The sequence below is a fragment of the Sabethes cyaneus genome, chromosome 3 (genome assembly GCF_943734655.1).
Source record: "Sabethes cyaneus chromosome 3, idSabCyanKW18_F2, whole genome shotgun sequence".
Taxonomy (NCBI): Eukaryota; Metazoa; Arthropoda; class Insecta; order Diptera; family Culicidae; genus Sabethes; species Sabethes cyaneus.
The window spans coordinates 189441107-189461990 of NC_071355.1; the positions used below are offsets into that span (position 1 = coordinate 189441107).

General features: G+C 39.2%; 2 protein-coding genes across 6 annotated transcripts in view; one reads left to right on the forward strand and one right to left on the reverse strand.

Annotated features, from left to right (window-relative positions):
* LOC128744369 (cGMP-dependent 3',5'-cyclic phosphodiesterase-like) overlaps positions 1–8111 on the forward strand; it is a 120568-nt gene extending 112457 nt beyond the window's left edge. For all 5 annotated transcript variants that reach the window (XM_053841331.1, XM_053841332.1, XM_053841330.1 and 2 more), the window contains exons 12-13: positions 6094–6511; positions 6579–8111. In XM_053841331.1, the coding sequence (XP_053697306.1) occupies positions 6094–6511; positions 6579–6881 (721 nt within the window). In that variant the 3' untranslated portion in view covers positions 6882–8111. The remainder of the gene's footprint in view (positions 1–6093; positions 6512–6578) is intronic.
* The window catches only part of LOC128744370 (phosphopentomutase), a 100470-nt gene continuing 86790 nt past the window's right edge, over positions 7205–20884 (reverse strand). Inside the window, exons 3-8 of the mRNA XM_053841335.1 lie at positions 15355–15610; positions 15034–15296; positions 14086–14331; positions 13408–14027; positions 12812–13346; positions 7205–8276 (exon numbers count right to left, since the gene is read on the reverse strand). Coding sequence (XP_053697310.1) covers positions 8174–8276; positions 12812–13346; positions 13408–14027; positions 14086–14331; positions 15034–15296; positions 15355–15435 — 1848 coding nt within the window. The 5' untranslated portion in view covers positions 15436–15610 and the 3' untranslated portion in view covers positions 7205–8173. The remainder of the gene's footprint in view (positions 8277–12811; positions 13347–13407; positions 14028–14085; positions 14332–15033; positions 15297–15354; positions 15611–20884) is intronic.

The following is a 20884-nucleotide window of genomic DNA, read 5'->3' on the forward strand; positions in this document are numbered from 1 at the left end:
GCCTTTTTACTTTTGAAGAAAAAGGATATCTAGAATCCATGCTTTAAAGTCTGATTAAAAGTAAATCCAGACGCCCTTGTGCGTCACCGGCACGCTTCTTGTGGTAGAAACTGGAACCATTTGACTTAACTTTGTTTTCATGTTTATTAGAGTGACTATATACAGAGTGGTGCCATGTCATCCGAAATGTATGCAATGCGAATTTTCTTTCTCTTTCCTGCATACGCGTTGGATAGGTCGTCTGCTCGATTGGAATGACACTGACAGATAATTGTCATTCCAATTTTGACATTGTCGCCACTCTATGTATAGTCACTCTAATGTTTATGAAGAACAACTGGTACAAGTTTCGTAGAGTTTCCTGTTATCCAGTCCACTGTGGTTCAAAGGTTCATCAATATCTGCGATCCACAGGGCCTCAAGAAAAAGTTCAGTTCGGATCCGGTTATAATTGGCTTGCATTATAATTTGGTTTGATCCGCTGATCGCCAACTTGGGTAACGAGGAACGTTATACAAACTTAATAAGCGTTGCTTAAATGATCCTCCCTTATTTAATTTTCTACTCTTTCCCCTTCACGCTTTGTCTCCCTGAGCTATTATCAACACCTTCATTTCATTACTTTCTTCTACCGTTTTCTCCATCGATTGTAAAAACTACTGTTATAAAAAATATGATTTATTTTGGGAATGCCTACAAGCGTTAGAAAGGAAAAAAGGACTTGGAAAACTATCTAAGCATTCGCGTTGACGGCATTAAACGATCTCTTGCACACTCATAGAAATGCCCGTATGTACGTGTGGGTGAAAATCTGCCAAAATGTTTCGATCTGTTGCGCTCTTTAAGAAATTCCTATTCCGCTTCACCCCTACAGTAAACTTTTGGAGGTGGCAGCAGCTTGCGTTCGTTAACGCGAATTACCACGATGGAGCATTTGGTGAAATATAAGCTAGCATGTAATCAATTGACCACGATCCTGAGGAGTAAAATGCGCCAGAAGGAGGACAGAGATCGTGAAGAAGTAGAACAACTATTACGGAATAACTAACCATTAGTTTCGAGCTTCTAAGTACAATTCACGAGAAAATATTGGGTTAATTACTAGTAATTCAACATTCAAACATTCAAAACATTCAATGTAGTATTTCCCTGCTTTATTCTATTTATCAGTAGAGTCTTTAGTGGACCTTTAGTTTAGTTTTGATTTGGTTATTCCTACTCGTAAGACAATATCCATCCAGAACTTTTTTAACACACTACGAAGCTGGCTTGTTGATGCAACATCGTATTCAACTGCTACTCTTTACCAGACTTTCTGTTATTGGGGTGAGTATTGTAAAAGATTTTCGGTATTCGTTTATTTATTTTTTGAGTCAGCATCAACCGACTACAGTTGTCCTTATGATGGTAGTCACAACAAAAAGTCAAGTCACAAATTCAAAAAAAGTACGAAATATACACAAATTTGGTTATACGTCATTCATAGAATAGAACACAGAAAAGTTACGACAGATTGTTTCACGAGACAGATTAAAATTAAAGCCAGCGGCCACTCTTCTTATTCTTATTCTTATTAATACCGTCACAGCCACAATAAAGGATTCCTGGAAATAATTTTAATTATTTCTAATCATAGAAATAGTTTAAATTATTTTCTTGTCTGTATTAACATTTGCAAGATATCAGAGATTTCTTACAAATGTTTAATCGGCCAGGCCAACTGTGAAGTATTGCCGCAAAGATGATTATGCGAAATGAATCTTGTGTGAATAAGTTATTCACACATAGATGCATTTCTAAATCTACAGGGAATGAAGAAACGGGGACGTCTCGTACCAACCGTCTCTGAGTATTCATAGCTTTGTTTTCGTTGGGAGTATCTTTGCTAATAAAAGTTAAGTGATACTCCGGACCCTCTGGGATGAACTTATGGTATTTAGACCAAAAGTCCGGCTGCAATAGGCCAAGGTTATAGCGCCTTATTTCGCTTTCTGAAAATAGACGACAATCCATTTCTACAAGGAATAATAGTCTAAATTGTTTAGATTATTTAGAATATTAATGAAATGATCAAATAAATAAATAACAGGAAATTATTTACTCCCCAGTCAGTGTTGAAAATTTATCCACTAGATAGGTTATTTCCGGATGGAACTAATTTAACTTTCTGTTGGACATGACATGAATTATTTTGATGCTGCTTCTGGTTAATTCTTGTAACAGCAGCTCCACCATTTTCCAGTGAGCTTCCATTGATTGTTGAATGATGGACAAGATAGCAGCTTTCAAATTCAGTTGTTTCACCGGCTACAGTTTCTTCTTGTTTCACATTTCCTCAAACTACATTCTTCTCCATCTTGTCTTGCACGGGTTTGGGATGCTGAACATATACACCTTTCGTTTTCTGCCCTTTTTATTCAATGCTACAATAACTACTTTTAAACCGGAAAATTCTCACGCCTAAACGCACTTTTTTCTGAATACCTTCGCAGCTAGTAACACTAAATTCACATTTTCAAAAAACAATACATGTAAACATTTAAATACAAAATCATTTTTGGTCTACGGAAAACGAAAAAAAAATTGACATGAAAAATTTTCACGTCCATTCGCGGTCGCGGTTCACTTCGATCTCCTCATTAAAATTAAAGCCAGCGGCCACTCTATTTAAAAACTCGCTGTACCCCGGTCATAGCACTGTTACGTCCGTAGTTGGTGCGTTGAAATGGTTTTCGTAGCGTTACGTTATTCCACATTGCTCTGAAACGTACGTTCGGATCAATCGCTACCAAAATAGTAGGACAATCCATTCTTCTCTGCAACATACCAGCTCCCACAGCATTCTTATTGAAGTACAACCGGAAGATTGACGGTCCCAAATGACTACATTGTGGGATTTCGGGCGAGGCCGCAAACGCACTCGGTTGAAAACCTTCAACTGTCACAAGCAGCTTACGATCTGCGAGGTAGCTGCTAAACTAAAGCAACACACTGCCGCTGATACCGAGTCTTTCCAATTTAGCAATCGAAATACAGGTCGGACTCGATTATACGGGTGTAAATCTGTAACAAAAATTTTTTCAATGGTAAACAAGTTTTCAATGTAAACACATGTGAAAACCTCCATTTAAGTTTTTTTCGCATGGATAATCGAGCTCGGCTTGTAGTATGATTAACTTTATCAATCGCCGCAGGCGTCCGTTTGAGCACAATCGGCCAAGCTTTCCGCAACATATGATGTAAGACACAATGATGAGATTCCTCGGTGGTTATTGATATCTTTCCGATCCCTTTTTTTATGAACAGGAAACATATGGGCAGTTTTCCATACGAACGGAAATATTCCGCAAGAGGACAGGCTAAACACGAGCTGAAGGGGAATAAACAGGTGAGCGATGAGCGTTTCCAAAAACTTAGACGGAATACCATCTGTGCCGTGTATAGTCGAAGATTTTAACTCTAGAGATCATTGCTTCGTTAATGTTGAGAGTACCCAGCGTATTCCGAGCAACTGGCGGAACATTGTAAACAGCCTGGATAACTCGGTCGTCTAGGATCATTTCATCGCAAAACATTCGCCGGCTTATAACAGCAAAAATTTGGCAGATATACTGAGGAACCACTGAGGAAGAACTGCGATTGTTCTCATTAGTAACGTGGTTGATCTGTCGCAATGTGGCAGAGCTGTAGCATTCCGAAAGCCGTAATGCCACGAGGTGTACGTTGATACCTACGTAGAGATCGGAATCCGGATCGAAAAGGCCATTGCTGGAAGAAGAAGAAGAAGTCCTGGTAGGTTGCAAACCTCGATAACAATGAGTTCATCGTCGGTTGCGGTAGCCAAATCGATTACCGACATAACCGACTGGGAGTGAACATCAGAGCATCGTCGCGTACTCTATCGGGCGGATTGTAAATTTCACAAAGGAAAAGTTTGCCATTTACTAGCCCGATACATATGCACACCTGCTCAATACTGCTAGGGTCCACAGGGTCGCAACGGAAGACATCAAGTTCGGGACCGAACACAAGAGACAGATTTCAGTTAACACGAGGATCGTAACAGTCAACGGATACAGCCAAGAGGTAGTCGTTTACGTTGCAGTTCAACCCTCCGGCGTTTTGATAGTAGATGAGCACCTCGTCTTTGGCAATATGGCCTGCACCAGTTGGGTTTGACTGCATGTTAGCCGAACTGAAAAAGGATGCATTAGATACCGAGATTTCGTTAGGGGAACTGTGGGTAAAATGAACAGGCAGCCAAATTCCCAGTAAACCGATTAAAATCTGTTCCAGATCAATAGGTATCTTCTCCTAGAAGTATTTCAAGCTGTTTGAGACAATATGTGGTGATCATAAGCTTTCCAATGTGAAAAAAATGGAAAAAGTAAACAATATTTGCAGATTTCGACTATTGGTATCATTCAGTGTTGTTTGCTTATCACTATCCTGCGGATCTGTCGAAAATTCCAAATGTTTTTATCAACTGTTTGTTTATAATAAACACTTGAAAACAATTGGTGTTTTGGGGGTAAAATGAACACCTCACTATGGGGGCAAAATGAACAATGTGTATCATGATGTTTTACTTTCCATTTATCAGCAGATACGAAATAATTACAATTCAAGCAACAAAAATGATCGAGTCTCTCGAAAAATAACGGAAAATGACCGAGTGCTGGAAAATCCTGCGAGCTAAAAGTCAAGCATTGTATGAACGTGGTAAAGATACATTATGTTAACTTTGTGGAGTCCCATTTTAATTCCAACAGCCCTGTTGAATACCTACGGCTTATGTAGAACAATGATAATGTAAAATAATGTTTAATTTATCCAAACTGCATGTTAACTTTAGTTTTCTATGATATGTTCATTTTGCCCTCACTGCATGTTCATTTTACCCACATGAAAAAAATCAGGCTCGAATGTGACGCTTTCGAAAAAGAGGAATTTTTCATAACAAATAGTCCTTTTTTAAACATCTATATATATTAAAACGTGGAATATGAATCCAGCTTTCAATTCATATAGTGCGATCAGCATTTGGTTGGTTCCTGGGGGAGAAAATGACAAAATTGCTAAGGGTGTTCATTTTCCCCCCAGTTCCCCTACATATATTGCAAAGGTACTCGCCTGAGGTTATAGATTGGAAGACTCCCGTACCACAAACAACTGCAGGACAGGTACGACAGTGAACAGAGCAGGCTGTGATTAGCTCGACTGGATCAGGAGCGCCGAAAATTTCCATATTACTGTCCATAGTGTGGCCCAGTTGCAGAGTACTTGCAGGAAGAGAAAATTCTTTGATTTGTAGATTATTTCACTCAGAACCGCTTTTGAAAGAAAAAGTGAGAACGTATTGATTTCACAGTGGTTTAGTCATATCATCGTTATAAAAATCTCACTGGGAATCCACCGATTAGGCTGCCCAGCAAAGAATAGAACTGAATTGACCTACTTTTTCATAACTCGCGGAAACATGTACAAGCTTGTTGAAAACTTAGTTGCAAATGGAAGCGGTTTTCAAAATTATTTTCTCCAACCGGAGATAAATCTAAGACAGATTTACTAAATATAGTTGTCCTGTAGGATACATACAGGAAGTAATTCAATAATGCATACATACCGAATATCGTTCGAATTGCTTTTGGCATTACGCCTATTATTGCTGGTTTATATCTGTGGGTAAAGTTTGTTTGACTTACGTATCGTTGTTTCAGTTTATTTCGAGTTATATGAAGCTTGTCGATCGGTTTGCCAGCTGATGTATAAAAATATTTATTTTGTGGCTTCTAATTTTAACATTGTAGCATCTACATATTTACGTATATTTTTTGGAATTTGTGATATAGTTTTAAAGAGATAAACTTCCAGTAATATCATGGAGACGCATGGTGTTTAGTTTTTACCTGCAAGAGTGTAAGAAAACCCATATTTTTGGCAAGGTGGAAGCAGAAATATCCGTTTCCTTACCAAAGATATCTGCATAACATTTAAAGCCTTCAAAAATATATAAAGATTGAAGGACCTGAGTAAAAGCTTTATAGTTGCAGACTCAAACATAATGTGTGAGCTTTCTGTTTTATTTTCCAGCAAAATGCAGGGCTTTTCCTTTCTCATCGCTGCCTTCTGCCACGATCTGGACCATCGAGGTACCACCAACACGTATCAAACGCAGTCCAGTAGCCCGCTGGCGAGGCTGTACAGCAGTGAAGGAAGCGTCAACGAGAGACACCACCTGTCCCAGGCTATCTACATTCTGAACGACTCGAGCAGCAAAATACTCGACGGGCTTTCGACGGAAGAGTTCAAAGAATGCATCGACTACCTGAGAGACCTGATACTGGCTACAGATCTATCGAACCACTTCAGAATCATGAAAAAACTGAAGAAACTGCGGGCAGACAATCTGTCGGAAAGTGCCAACCAAAGACTCCTACTTTCGTTAATGATCACTTGCTGTGATTTGAGTGATCAAATCAAATCATGGGAAACGGTGCAACATGTGGCGGTAACATTAATTTCAAATTTTTCAATAGTTTAAATAACTAAGACTGAAACATTTACTTTTCTTGTAGCATCTGGTGTACGCAGAATTCTTCGCCGAAGGCGATATGGAACGACAAATGGGTCTCCGGCCTGACACGATGATGGACCGGAAGAAAGCATGCATTCCGGTTCTACAGATCGATTTCCTTACGACGGTGATTCGACCAACGTTTGAAATATTGGTACAAATCTTTCCACAAACGAATTGCTTCTTGGAGACGATCGACAGCAACCGGGAGCATTGGATTGAGCAGAAAGAAAACGCCGACTGCCCAGCGGGAAGCGGCTGTTGTGAGTTTGCCGAAAGAAACACCGATAGTGCGCCCAATTAAAACCAGGGTGGTATTCTTGCTACAGGGTACAAAAGCGGCAAACATCAAAGCTAGTGATTAGATTAAGCTAAAATGGTATACGGAAACCTAAAGAGGTTGGCCTTTGTGTTTAATTTATTGCATCGATCAGTAAGGTTAGTGTGGTTGTCCTTAATGCTCTGTCATCAACCATTAACCCGTATAACCGTTTGCTGGCAAACGATCGCATTTTAATCTTTTGTATTGTATTCTGTTCAAGCAGTGATTTTATTAATTTTGTTTTAGTAATATTGTTCTTGCCTCAACCAAAAATATAAAAAAAAGTTTTGTCTGAAGAACTGGTGTATTCACGTGTTAAAGAATTCGAACAAACTACTGCGAACTCCATTGCATTGAAATTGATGGAGACTCAGTCATTATTTATCTTTTGAATTATTTTATTGGAAATAGGTATGATCGCGAACAACGACAATAATTACTGGGAGCTGAAACTAATCAAACAGGTGGTAATGAAAAAAAAAGTTTTCGACCGCGCTCCAGATGCGAAAAAACACCACCTGATTGTCCCACATATCCTTTGATATTTTTTGCTACGCAAAATATAACACCATTGAACCGGTTCCAGTCAGTCGCATGACCTTCAGTTTATTTATCATATCAATCTACTCCAATATGTAGCAGTAGCTTAAACGCGTTTTCTTATTACTGGTTAAAATCATAAGCCTATAAAGTAGTATTGAATATAGCCCAGTGTGAAACACACCATGTAACTCAACTGTTGTAAAAGATTTAAAATGCACTGGGAAAATGTACTGTCGCTAAAAAGAACAATTCATGGGAACTATTGAATGTTGCTAGAACTTTATCGACCGTGATGCTTTCATTCTCATAGCAGGACTATTAGAATTATAGTTTAGAGAAACAAAAAAAACTATTCAATTATCTACCATTTTCTAGCTCGTAGAAAGTCATACTGCTTAGCTGAGCTATTTGATAAAGTAGTACGATTTTCAGTATTCTAACTGTTAGATCAAACGTGTGAACCACTAGGTACTAAATTGCTGTGAGATAATTGCATAGTATGTCAGCCAGAATTGTCATTGCATATTGTGCTCGACGGGATTTTTATCCTTAACCGGTAACTGGTAGATACATGGAATAAATGTATAATAGTAGAAACACAAATTCGAACGCTGCCATTCGCAGAGATTCAACATTGGTCAGAGAGCACAACGGTAAAATATATATAGATGGTACTGTATTGTTAGAGATTTACTGTTTGTGAAAATTTCCCTGTGCAGAACTGCTGTGTTTTACTCCGAACGGGGTGTAAGATTGTTTTTGGTCGGCTCCAGCAGTTCCTCGACTATGCAGTTTACCATGTCACGCAGCGTGGAGCGTGATGCGTTCCAGTCTCTGAAATGAGAGAGAAGAAGATCAATGTAATATTTACTGAAAGGTAGTAAAAGAAAATAAAAGGTGGACGTGTTGTCAACGAGGTTTAAAGCTTGCTTCATTTAGAATTGGAACAAACTTTTGGTCATATTGTGGCGCTCTTGGTGGACGGATTTGAAAGTTCTTGGTGCCCACGTGTCGGAAATTTTGTTAGCTTCACCTATGTATTTTTGACATTCCGCAAAACGACTGTATTTTGTAAACCAACAACATGGAAGCCGAAAGAAGGGAAAAAATTGTGCAGTTATTTGGAAAATTCATCGAGGTCTGCATCCAAACTAGCTAAACAGCTGAAATTGCCCAGAAATGCCGTATGGCACGTTATCAAACGGTATAAGGAAACATTGACGACGATTCGTAAGCCTCAAGCTAATCGGAATGGGACTGTCTGCCCAAGCCCACAGTGAGGAGAATTCGACTCCGGGAAGGAATCAAGTCGTATTGAGCTAGCAAACGGCCAAGCCGAACCATAAAACCGAATAGTGTGACCAAAATCTGTCCTCGAAAGCTATAGAACCGGGTGCTAACCAAGTTCAACGAGTGTCTTCTGATGGACGATGAAACCTATGTCAATTTCACTTGGCAACGGCAAGACTTGGCAACAAATAAGACAATGACGTTGCAACTGTACCAAAAGGAGTATCTCCAAAAACGAATTTTGCCGTTCATTCGATCCCACCACCATTCCGTGATATTTTGGCCAGATTTGGCGTGCTGTCATGACAGCAAAGTCGTTCAAGAGTGGTATGCAGAGAAAAGGGTCCAGTTTGTTCCGAAAGACCTTTACCTACCCAATTGCCCCCAGTTCCGCCCTATTGGGAAATACTGGGCAATCATGAAGGGAGACTCAAGGCAAAGGGAAAAGTTGTTAAAGCATCAATCAGATGAAGACCTGGTGGAATAAGATAACCAAAACGATGGACGAAGAAAATGTGCGCCGCCTAATGAGCCATTTTATAGGAAAAGTTCGATAATCCCTTCGAAACCGTGACGAATAATTTCATCCGTATTTTGAAAAGATTATCTGAGCTCTGCCACTAGAGAGAACTTGATCTAATACCGACGAACAAAGGATTCCGAGCTAATGACACGCGCAGGTTTTACGAGAAGGTGAACCAAACTCACTCGTAAGGGCTGTGTAAGAACGAGGGAGGGAATCACAAACGAGTGAGAGGTGCTCAATAGGTGGAAGCAGTTCTGCGAAGAACATCTCAATGGCAAATTTGCTGTAGGAGGCGGAACAGAAGTTAACCTATAAGTGCCCATGGGAGAAAGTAATATCCCAGCACCAGATCTCCAAGAAGTCAAACGAGAAACCGGGTTGTTTAATACCAACAAAACACTGGTAAGAACCGTCTACCTGTCGAGCTTTGTAAATGTAACCATGACAACGTGTCTAAACTGGGTTATTTCTATGATTTGGGAGGATGAGAAATTACCGGAGGAATAGAAGAGAGGAGTGGTTTGTACAAATTGCAAAAAAGGTGGTCGACTCATCTGCTGCAACTATGGGGGCACTGCTGATAAACGTTCCCTACAAGGTACTCTCCCTGACCCTGATACGCCAGTTGTCACCGATAGCACTAGGTTTCATAGTGAATTATCAGTCGGCTTCATGGGGCTCATGCCACTGCGGATAAAATTTTTACCATTCACCAAATCTTTCAGAAATGCCTGGAGTACAACGTGCTCACTTCAAAGCAGTGTACGATACAGTCGATCGAGATAAGCTATGCAGATAATGTACGAACACGGTTTTCCGGAAAACTTGACGCTGCTAATCAGAGCTACGTTGGGTCGAGTAATGTGTTCCGTGCACATTTCGGGGATACTCTCGAGACCTTATCGTATATGCTCTTCAATATAGTTCTTAATCTTAATAGAGTATCCGAAAAGCGGACATCGAAACGAGAGCCACAAGTTTCACCAAAACTAGTCAACCCCTGAGTTTCGCATATGACTTTGGTACCATAGCCAGGAACTTTGCCGCGGCGGAAGACATGAGGAGACGGAGGCGGAGACAAGACGGAGGAACGTGCTGCTCGAGTCAAAGATACTCACTGATAACGGAGGACATACGCGCCCTTGTCGTGTTCGAGCGGATAGTGCTGCAGACGATATTTAGCACAGTACAATCTAAAAGCGGAGAGTGGCGAAACATATGAATCACGAGCTACAGGCACTGCTTGGAGAGATTCCCACCGTAGGGTAACTAACCTATTTTGGACCCCATCAGCAGCTGTACATAATTTGGACACTTCCATTGGATTTTGCTGTAAGTGTCCAAATCATGTACAGCTGCTAATGTGGTCCAAAATACGTTGGTTGCGTTACATATGGCGAAAGTCACAATATACTAAAAAGAGCGACTACACATTAGAAACAATATTGCCGAAAACAGTTAAACTATATGGTGAATGACCAATTGGTTAAAACCACATTAAAAATAAAAAAAGTTAAACTATACAAGCAGCACTCGAAAAGTTAATAGGTTCTGCCCGAGCGGCCGATTTGGCCCAATGTGCCCGTGAACAAGGTAACTTGCATCAAGGAGGTCTTTGTAGGAAGTCGGTATCAATCAAATTGATTGCATTTTGTAATCTCTTATGCTATTTTGTATAAAAAATAACGAAAGATTGCCTAGCTACTGTCCAATTTTTTCCAAATTTTTAGTTCCTGGAGATCTTACAGAAAATACGCTGCAACACGCTGACTAGATCTTAAAAACTTCCACTATCAATACTGTTAAAAAGAGTTATTCCAATGTATATACTAAACGCTGCTTGGTTTAGTATATACATTGGAATAACTCTTCTTAAGTAAAACCAAGGAGCTGACGATAACCCTATCTCACTCAACGTAATTGACAATAGATAGCATCACTTCGCCGATACAAGTGTTATTTACAAAGATTTGCGCCCGAACCTAAACTTATACGTGACATTGAAAAACGTTCGCAACCTTCAAGTAACAATTTACAAGTCAAGAAGTCAAGTTTTATTGAACGAATGTGGATTGAACGAAGGATTCCTCAATGAGCCACGAAGGCTTATCAACGAAGATAAAATGTGGTTCTATCTTAATCCAAAGTCTAAACCAGTACTGGCGAAGAAGTCCAAATGTGTACGAAATCGAGAGGCATAACAGCAAACTTTACACGTAACCGCAATATTCTTTTTGCAATTCGATCGAAAATATCAAATCCTAGCATTCGATCAGTTTACTTTTTTGAAACGATGGTTCTACAATTGATGAAGGGACAGTAGGGGAAAGAAATGAAATTTTTTTTTTCTTTTTTGTTTTGGTGAAGGAGGGGGAAGAGCGGAAAGGAAGGGGGGGGGGTATTGGTAGCTATGCTTGACAAGTAGTCATTTTGACTCCTACCTTTTGTCCAATACTGGAAGGGGCATGAGTCGAACCAAGCTGTAATCTGAGATTATAACCGGATTCGAACCCACAACACCCTCCAGGGCATGTGGTTCGCTGGTACTTGTACCTTTGAACCATAGAGGCGCTGGACAAAAGGAGACCGCAAAATCCACTTCTCAAGAATAGCGACGCGTTTTTGGTTGGGTTATCGACACATATTGTGCCGCTTCCTGCATCAATTGCAGATTACCACCGAGCGAGAAGTTTTAATCTAACTACTATTTACTTTCAGGACGACGACACTATGCCGGCCCTTACGACTTGCAAGGTACTGCACGTGACGCTGTTCGTCTGTCAGCGTGTGTTAGCCGCGTTTCTCGGTCCCTCGAAAACCCGCGCCGAGAAAAAGGAGAAAAAAAAATTCATTTCTTTCCCCTACCGTCCCTTCATCAATTGTAGAACCATCGTTTCAAAAAAAAATATTAATATATGTATGACCTCATTCCAAGGTCAAGACTAAAAACTTGAGATTAGTCTATTCGATCAGTAGAAAATTAGAATAATGAGTCACCCAATGTTTGCATGCCTTTTTTTTTTGTTAGATTATAGTCATTTTAACAGCTTGGGTCACTTCTGGGGGTTGGAATTTGAACCCGGATTCTCGGCGTAAGAGGCGTGAATGCTTACCACTATTATCCCGGAACTGACCTATAGCATGCTTATTTTTCAACCTGCAGTAAACAACAAACACAAAATTATCGGAGCTCTGCAATATAAAGCATGGTTGTAACTTTTTTCACACTGAGTGATATTTCCCAAATTGTTGATTTCAGAAAAAAATGTAAATCTGTAAATCTAAAGTGCCAATAGGTTTAATGGGATCCCGAATATCGGGAATATCATAAATCACTATTTTGGACAAATTTAGCACCATACCATTATTCTAAAAGCATTTTGGAATGTTATGCATGATTCGCAACAGCTGTACTTTAAAACAGGCAGTGAATCGTGCAAAAAAAAAATCAATTCACAACCCTCAACACAATATAAAATTTATATGGACCTTACGTTTCTTCGCCAACCCGACGGACAAATCAAGCCTCCTTAGGAAACATTTTCCGACTTACCTTTGCCCCGGTTTGGCACACATCTCAGCGTAATATTTAATTTTCGGCTCTGTTCCGCTTGTGCGCAACGTAATGACTGCACCATTTTCAAACGAGAAAGTTATCATCTGGGAACTTTTGCTAGAAGGCAGTAAAGCTTTTCCGTCTGGCTGGGCAGAGTCATATCCAGTGGTAAGATCTCGAACCGATTCTATGGCATACTTTCCGCCGGCACCAACTGCTTTCGGATGGCCTCCGGTTTCACAATCCATCGTTCGTATGCGATTGAAGATGCGTTCAATCGTCACCGGTTCATAGCAAAAATGATACGACGTGATAGTGCAATGATAACCGTAGATGTCGTACAATTCGTTCAGTTTATCTGCGAGAGATTGATTGGAAGTGGCTTTCAGATAGCAAACCATTGTCGCCAGCTGACACGCCGCACTGACACCATCTTTGTCTAGTACTGTAGGGGTGCACATGAAACCTATAGCTTCCTCGTACGCAAATAATACGGTTTTTCCTTCCTTCATCAGTTCCACTGATTTGTTGCCTAAAACAGAGGATATTAAAAATTGTATCTATATGATAAATATCTAATTAGATGAAATTACCCATCCATTTGAAACCTGTCAATGTTTCTTCGAAGTTTAGACCGTCGATCTTCGCTATAGATCGGCACATTTTGGAACTAACCGTGCTCGCTAGAAGATAACAGTCAGCTAAGCTTGCGTCCGGATATTGCTCACGGTAGCAACGTATTGACCACCAACCGAGTAATGCACCCAATTCATTACCCGTAAATACTCGCCATTCGCCAGTACTAGCATCCTTTTCGGCACATGCCAACCGGTCGGCATCAGGATCATTGGCCAGTATCACATCACAGCCCGTTTCATTGGCCAGCTTTATCGACAGAACCAAGCTTGATTTTCCTTCTTCGGGATTGGGAAATTTAACGGTTGGAAACTCCGGGTCCGGATCTCGCTGCTCCTTCACGGCCGTTACTGGCTGCAGTCCTGCAATTTCAAAGCCACGCTCTACAAAGGGGAAACCCACACCGTGCATAGCCGTATACACAAACCGTTGTGCACTTTTGCGATTGTAATCGGCGATAAAGCTTTTCGGAATGTTATTTTCTAGCTTTTCAAAATATAGTTTGAACATATCGTCAAATGGATCCTTCAATTTTTCCGATTTAAGTAGGTCCAGGTTCCAAGATGACTCCAAGGGACTACGGAGATTACACAGGTTAATTCTAAGACTCTAATGAATAGAAACAACTGACTCACACCAAATTGCGCAGTATATGCGCTTGGATGTTTTTATCGTGCGGCGAAATGATTTGCGCACTGTTGGTCCAATATACTTTATAGCCATTGTCCTCCTTCGGGTTGTGTGAAGCCGTAACCATGACACCAGCCAAGCACTTCAGCTCCTGTACAGCAAACGGGACAAAAGGTGTAGCGACAGTCCGGCTGTACAACTGCACCGGAATACCCGCAGTGAGGAAAACGCAAGCACTGAGCTCGGCAAATCTGGAACATTTCAGTAATATTAGCACAATTGAAACAACGAAAGTTGACAGATCTATTCACTCAAAAAACATTTTGCAACCATATCACGCAATAGGTAAAACGAATAATTAATTGTAAGCGTCGTCCCACAAACGTACGTTAAAATGCTGATGCTGAATAAAAATAAACACACAAAATGTTTTCAATCAAGTTAGTAACAGTGGCACACAGGAGGGAATTGTGAAAGGTCAGGTACACGTCTTATCATTTTCGGCGGTATTATTTAAATAGCGTTGATAGTCTAAAGCAACTCGACTCTGCTGGAGATCATGACTAGGGAGCGTGTGAATTATAAAACTTTCCAACTTGATAAATTATATGCGAAAACATACCGTTAGCGATAAAATAATGACGCTTTAGTTCACTGCCGTAATTGCTATTTTTCTGCGTAGATTTCTACGCAGTAATTCGCGGTAATTCGCAAAATAGCAGATGCAATTGAAATAACTAAAAATAATCTTTAGTTTTCCAATCAATTTTACTATCAACAAGCAATTTATGAAACTTCGTATAAACGTAGCATTTATAGTAAGCGGCGAGTGACGAAAATGTATCATGTGTTCATGTACATAGATTAAATCTTATCTGAATTGCGATGCGATCAGCAACATACGATTCTGTTACGCACTTACTGTGACGTCTGTTGATAAGAATCTCCTTTACCTCCGACTGTTGTGTCGACCGTCGAAACCCAGCACGATCCCACGTTGTTGGTCCGCCTCCGACGGATAGCACTCCCGAATGTATTGGCACAATCCTTGAGCAGATTGTATCACCACCAGGTCGTTCATGGCATTGAAACCGGCTTGCATAACTCCGCGCAGCCCCGCCGTTCCGAATGCAAGCCGTTTCAACAATCGTCCGCTGAGGATTTTCCATTGCTGTGCCTTGACCAGCGATTTTATTTCATTCGACGAATTTTCATTCTGCGGAAGAATTTAAATTTGGTAAATTGTGAGTTATTTGCGACTTTACTGAACTTACCTTATCCCATTGCAACCATTCAACAATTTTAGCATTTAGTTCCGCAGAACCAGAATCGAAAACAATTCCACTGGCTTCCATTCAAATAGACACACACTCTCGGTAGAATCCTGATTGATTAATGAAATGTGAACCCAACGGGAGTCTCCTCAAAACAAGCGCCGTCCAGTGACTGCTGGAGCCACGCGAATTTCGCTGCGGAAAGCACTACTTGTCACTTGCGATAGCGCCGCTGGTTGGTGAATCGATCAGAACACTGTGAAGGAAAAAGAGGAAACAAGAGAGGAGTTAGCCGCGGAATTCCATTATCAGTGGAGATTTAATTTTGCCAACGTAGCGATGAGGATGTTCGGTTTCGCGGGTGAAAATAAAATATACTAAATCTGCGCATTTTACACGCCAGATATTTTTTAATAAATATGCATAAAATATAAATATTATTTTACCAAAAAGATGGCCTAAAGGCCAGTCAAAATAATTACTTAGAATCTTTAGCAAATTAAAACAAATGAAAGAAAATTGCGCTAGATTATACGATAAAATAAATTTGATAATCTTAGCATAGATATGCGTCTTTTTTTCACCAACCAAAACGCCGAGGAAAAATGTAGCTAACGAGTGAAACACGTCCACCTGTAATAGGATTAGTAAAATTGCTGATTTATAATAGCCTTAAACGATTATATTTTTTGCTTCATTTGAACACGCTGAATTAACGAAACGTTCAATACATCATTGTTCTTGCGTCACCAAATCGTAAAGCATTGCATTGTGGGGGCGAGACCGTTTTGTGAGAGATAATGTTATTATTCTGTCTCGCCCTAGTTAAAGAAAATCGATGACTGCTATCGTTGATTGGATTAACTGATAAAACTATAGCTGGCCATCAAACTGCTGCCGTTTTGTCTCATCGTAATGAATGACTATAGTGCTATAGCATTGTCTCTAGACTAGACCAATCTAGATGACCTCTCCAACAGCCTCATAGACTCATAGTATATGCTGCATAGACCACTTCAGTAAAAGTGCATTGGTACGAGCAAACTCTCTAGTAAGACAATAGGGAGACAATAGATTAAAAAGAACGAATTCATTGAATATCTAAGCATCCACAGACTGTGATATATACCCAGATATAACAAGATCGTAATAGAAAGTTCACATTAAATCGTATCAATTTTACATTGGAATTGTATAATGATTCAAGTATGTCGAAAGTGAACAAAAAGTTGTCGTGTGTGTCATCATATACAGCTCATGACTATGAGTTGTAAAGCAGTATAGATGATTGCAATATTAAGTTATATCTCAATCATATATTCAGGTGTATTAAGTTGCGATTTCTAAAAACCACGCAAGATAGAAATACAAATAATTGTTAAAATTTTTGCACGTATATTGCCTCCACTTTGATACTGATATGTTCTTATGTAGTATGAATTATACCTTTTTCGTTCAGATATGATTTCGTATTTCTCAGGTGCAATCGAGATATACTAATTAATTTTTTTTACTGGGTAGCAGAACATACATACGATGCAACTCAATTTTCTACGCAAATGTCTGACGCGACCAAATCTTACTTACGTCTCAGATTTAAAATTGAGTATTTTTTCAAAATGCTTTTCCTTTTACCTAAGCCTCAAAAGCGTCGATTGTAAATTAATTGACGTTGTAATTATGTAATTGATTAATTTTTATATACAAAAACCAGGCAGTGTTGTGCACGAACAATTACATCGCAATAAACAAGAACTTACTAACTATTTTCTACTATTGAATTATAAACTAAATTGCCGTGTGAAATAAGTTGCATTATAGATTTGGTCGTCCCAAGTACCTATCTAGCGCCTCCACGTGACCGTACTCGGTTATACTCAGGGGGATCTAGCTGTTGGGAATTGTGAAATTCACATGTAAAATAGCAGGCTGGTGACCATAATTTCTATCTGCGTAAATGCGCACGTGCATAGAATTTGACAGCAATAAATCCCCCTGATCCCGCGCCCCAGTTAGTCTCGTGGTACGACGCTGGTCTGATAAGTCAATCGTAATATGTTCGAATCTAGACTGGGAGGAGCTCTTAGGGTCCCTACGGTTGGCCGACAATGTTGTTGAATTCGGTTGTGTGTGAGTGCCACGAACCAAGCTGGCAAAAGAAAGAAGCTGTTGGGCTCGGCGCTTGACCTGGAAAAGTAAAGTTTGGAAAAAACTACAGATATCACAGAGGCGACAAGACACTCACCGTTTGAATCATGGCATCAAGTTCTCCTGTCAAATTTACAGGACCGAGATAAATATCACGAACCATAAAATTTGAGTGACGCAAGTAGAAAATTGTTTTTTGGTTAATTTGCGTTTAATTCGCATACGAATATGTGGGCCAGTGTTAATTCTGCATTGCTCTTTAGTAACTAAATTACTGTCCACTTAGTCACTAATGAGTTACTAGCGTTGTAGCACCGTAACTACAAAAAATGCAGTAAAACTTTATTCAGTAAAATTGCAAATACCTAATAACTAGTTCAACAAATGTCCCATATAGGGGAGAGTAGTCAACAGTGAGACAACAGGAACAGTGAGTCAACGGGAATAGCTACGTCATAAAGCATTCAAGATCCATGATATTCTCATGGAAAGTGAAGTTTTTGAACCTACATCGCATAATGTAGTTTGAGAAAAATTTGTTGATTTTTTAATATATTTTCCAATAAAAAACAGTTTTGCGGAGACCAAAGTAAATTTTTTTTTGCAATTATTTTCAAGTGATTTTCAACAACAAAATACATATTAAATCCAAATTAAAATTACTGCATGGCATCACACACTTAAAAGAGTTAATATTTTAAAAAATGTGGCAATCAAATTGTTTGCTAACTCCGCTACTTCACTATCTATCTGTCTGTCTGTCTGTCTGTCTGACTATCTGTCTGTCTGTCTGTCTGTCCCTATGTTCCTTTTAGAATCGAAAACTACTAAACTGATCGGCGTGAAAATTTGCATATGCAACAGTGGTTGTAAGATGAGGATAATAACTGATTTTGTTATCATATCTTATTTTGGCCTTGAAACAACATTCGACATATTTCATACAATTTTTTTTATTGATTAAAGAAATTTTAGATAATAAATATTTTATAAAAGGATTTTTTAATATCTCATATACTACTGCATTTGTTATTCAATCAATACCTTAATAATACTAAAATATGTTATTCTAAACTCTGAATACGGTCATGTTATTGCTTTGTTATTCAAATAACACAAGTAGTTATTCTTTTAGCCTTAAAGGAGTAAAATTTTGATATTATTTTTTGTTATTTTACCAACTATGCCAGCCAAAACGAGACCAAATTTTGATATGAGTTATTCGATTTCCAATAACACATTTTGATATTATGTTGCTATTCGCTCCTACTCGGGAACTAACGGCTGGCAACTAAAATTTTGGATTTTTTCGCGGCCCTTATGTTCAACAACAAACGAGCTCAGAGAGAAATGAGAGTATGTTTGTGTTAGCTCTCTCTCTCCTCTTTTTGTTAAAATTTTTGTTTTGTTTATGCTTGCTCAGTATTGTTAAAAATGGCGTCGAAACAAGAAGCATTTCGGGAGCGCGTTGTACATTTCTACGAACTGCAACAGAAATCTCGGCAAAAAGTATATGGTGCAACATTTAAAAATCAAACATGTTGCGGCTTCGACTGTTTACCATATCCTCAGATGCCCAACAACTATTCGCAAGCAATGTAGTGGAAGACCAGCTAAAATTATGGACGCAGAAGGACATCGTTCTCTTTCTCGTTTCTTCAACAGCAAGCCCTCTGGTTTGATGATCAATTAGGAATGTTTGAAGAAAATTTTGATCCAGTTTCTACAAAAACATCATGCAGATACACAATACGTGTTTTGGCCGACAAGGCACTCAAAAACCGCTAAATTTTGAATAAAAGCGGAGAGTTACCTTTATTTATAACAGTACTCTCTGCTTTGATTAAAAAATTACCGGTTTTTCAGTACCTTGTCGCCTCTGTAATCTATAGTCTCTGTAATAATTGTCAGCCATCAAAGCAAAGCCTAGGTGCTACATTCCGTAATCGAAACTTGACTTTCTGTTTTTATACGACAGACTTCGCAGCCAGCTGTTAGAGTGCAGGACAATTGCAGGGCCAGTTGCTACGATCCTATTGACATTAACAGCCTCACCCAGTCGAGATTCGAACATACGACGACTGGCTTATTAGACCAGCGTCATACCTCGAAGCCAATTGGGAGGTCAGCCATCTTGGAGTGCAAAATGGCGTCAAACATCGATTTTAAACTTCCTAATTCTAAAAAAATTCTATATTGCAAAGATTTTCATAATAAATGCTAAATTATAATCAGCCGGCTCGATCAGCCAAAATTTCCGATAAAGAGTCATGTATGAATGCTCGAATTCAGATACTTTCGTACATCTTTCCCTTGATAAAAATACCGTGAACGTACCATATTCTGCGCAGCTCCTAATTCTGCGCATTTTTCTTTATATATGTATATTTCAACATTGTGCATAACTATGGCCATTGTGTTATTTTTTTATAAATCTCTGTTGAATATTACGCCATTATTCACTAACGGGCCATAATATTTGAGAGCGAAATAATTTAACGTGAAACTGAAAGTATTTTATATGGCAGAAAACATCGTCGTTAGCACCAAAGCTAAGATTGTCCTTCTAGAAAATTAACAAAATTATGATCGAAATTCTTTGCAATGATCAAATTATCCAGCATAATTAGAAAGAATAATTAGTTTTAGTCATGTTTTAGGAAAAAAGAGTGATTGCATGCCTTGCTTTCGTTGGAAAAATGCGATGCAGTAGTGCGCAGATTTAGGCACAGATTTTTTATTCATGTTCCAAATTCTGCGCAGTAATGTATCCTATGAAGAAATCGCGAAAAAATACGCAACTTCTCCCAAATGGCTGAGGTATAGAGGCATAGAAATTCAAGTAGAACCTTTAACTTGCATTGATTGGAATCCTGTGTTACGGCTCGGGGTCCGAACCTACGAACGCCAATTCATGGAACCATGTCTTCTGATTTTTTTTGACAGTCGAACTTCATTGAACTGTCAGGGAGTGGGGAAGTGGTTTCTATATGAAAACACAATTGTTAATATTAGTCTAAAGTTTAATGTTCAGTATAGAGAAAACCCGAATGAACTCGCCCTTCACGTTATCGACAATAAAATATTTAAAATAAGCCAATCCAAATGATAATAATGTTCCTGTGCCACCTAGACAGCACAAGAAGGCCAGATCATGGATTTAATCATGGTAATGGCTAATGTCGGATTTTTGATGTGCTTTCAGCGTATAAAGACATAAACTACATGGTATGAATGTTTATTGTTACTTTTTAGGTGCGCAGAATTAGGAACAAACATACGCAGAATTAGGAACATGGGCAAGAGAGTGCGCAGAATTAGGCACCGTGGATAAGTTTACAAAACGAAAGATATACTCAATTGTTGGTCGACTTTTAATTCC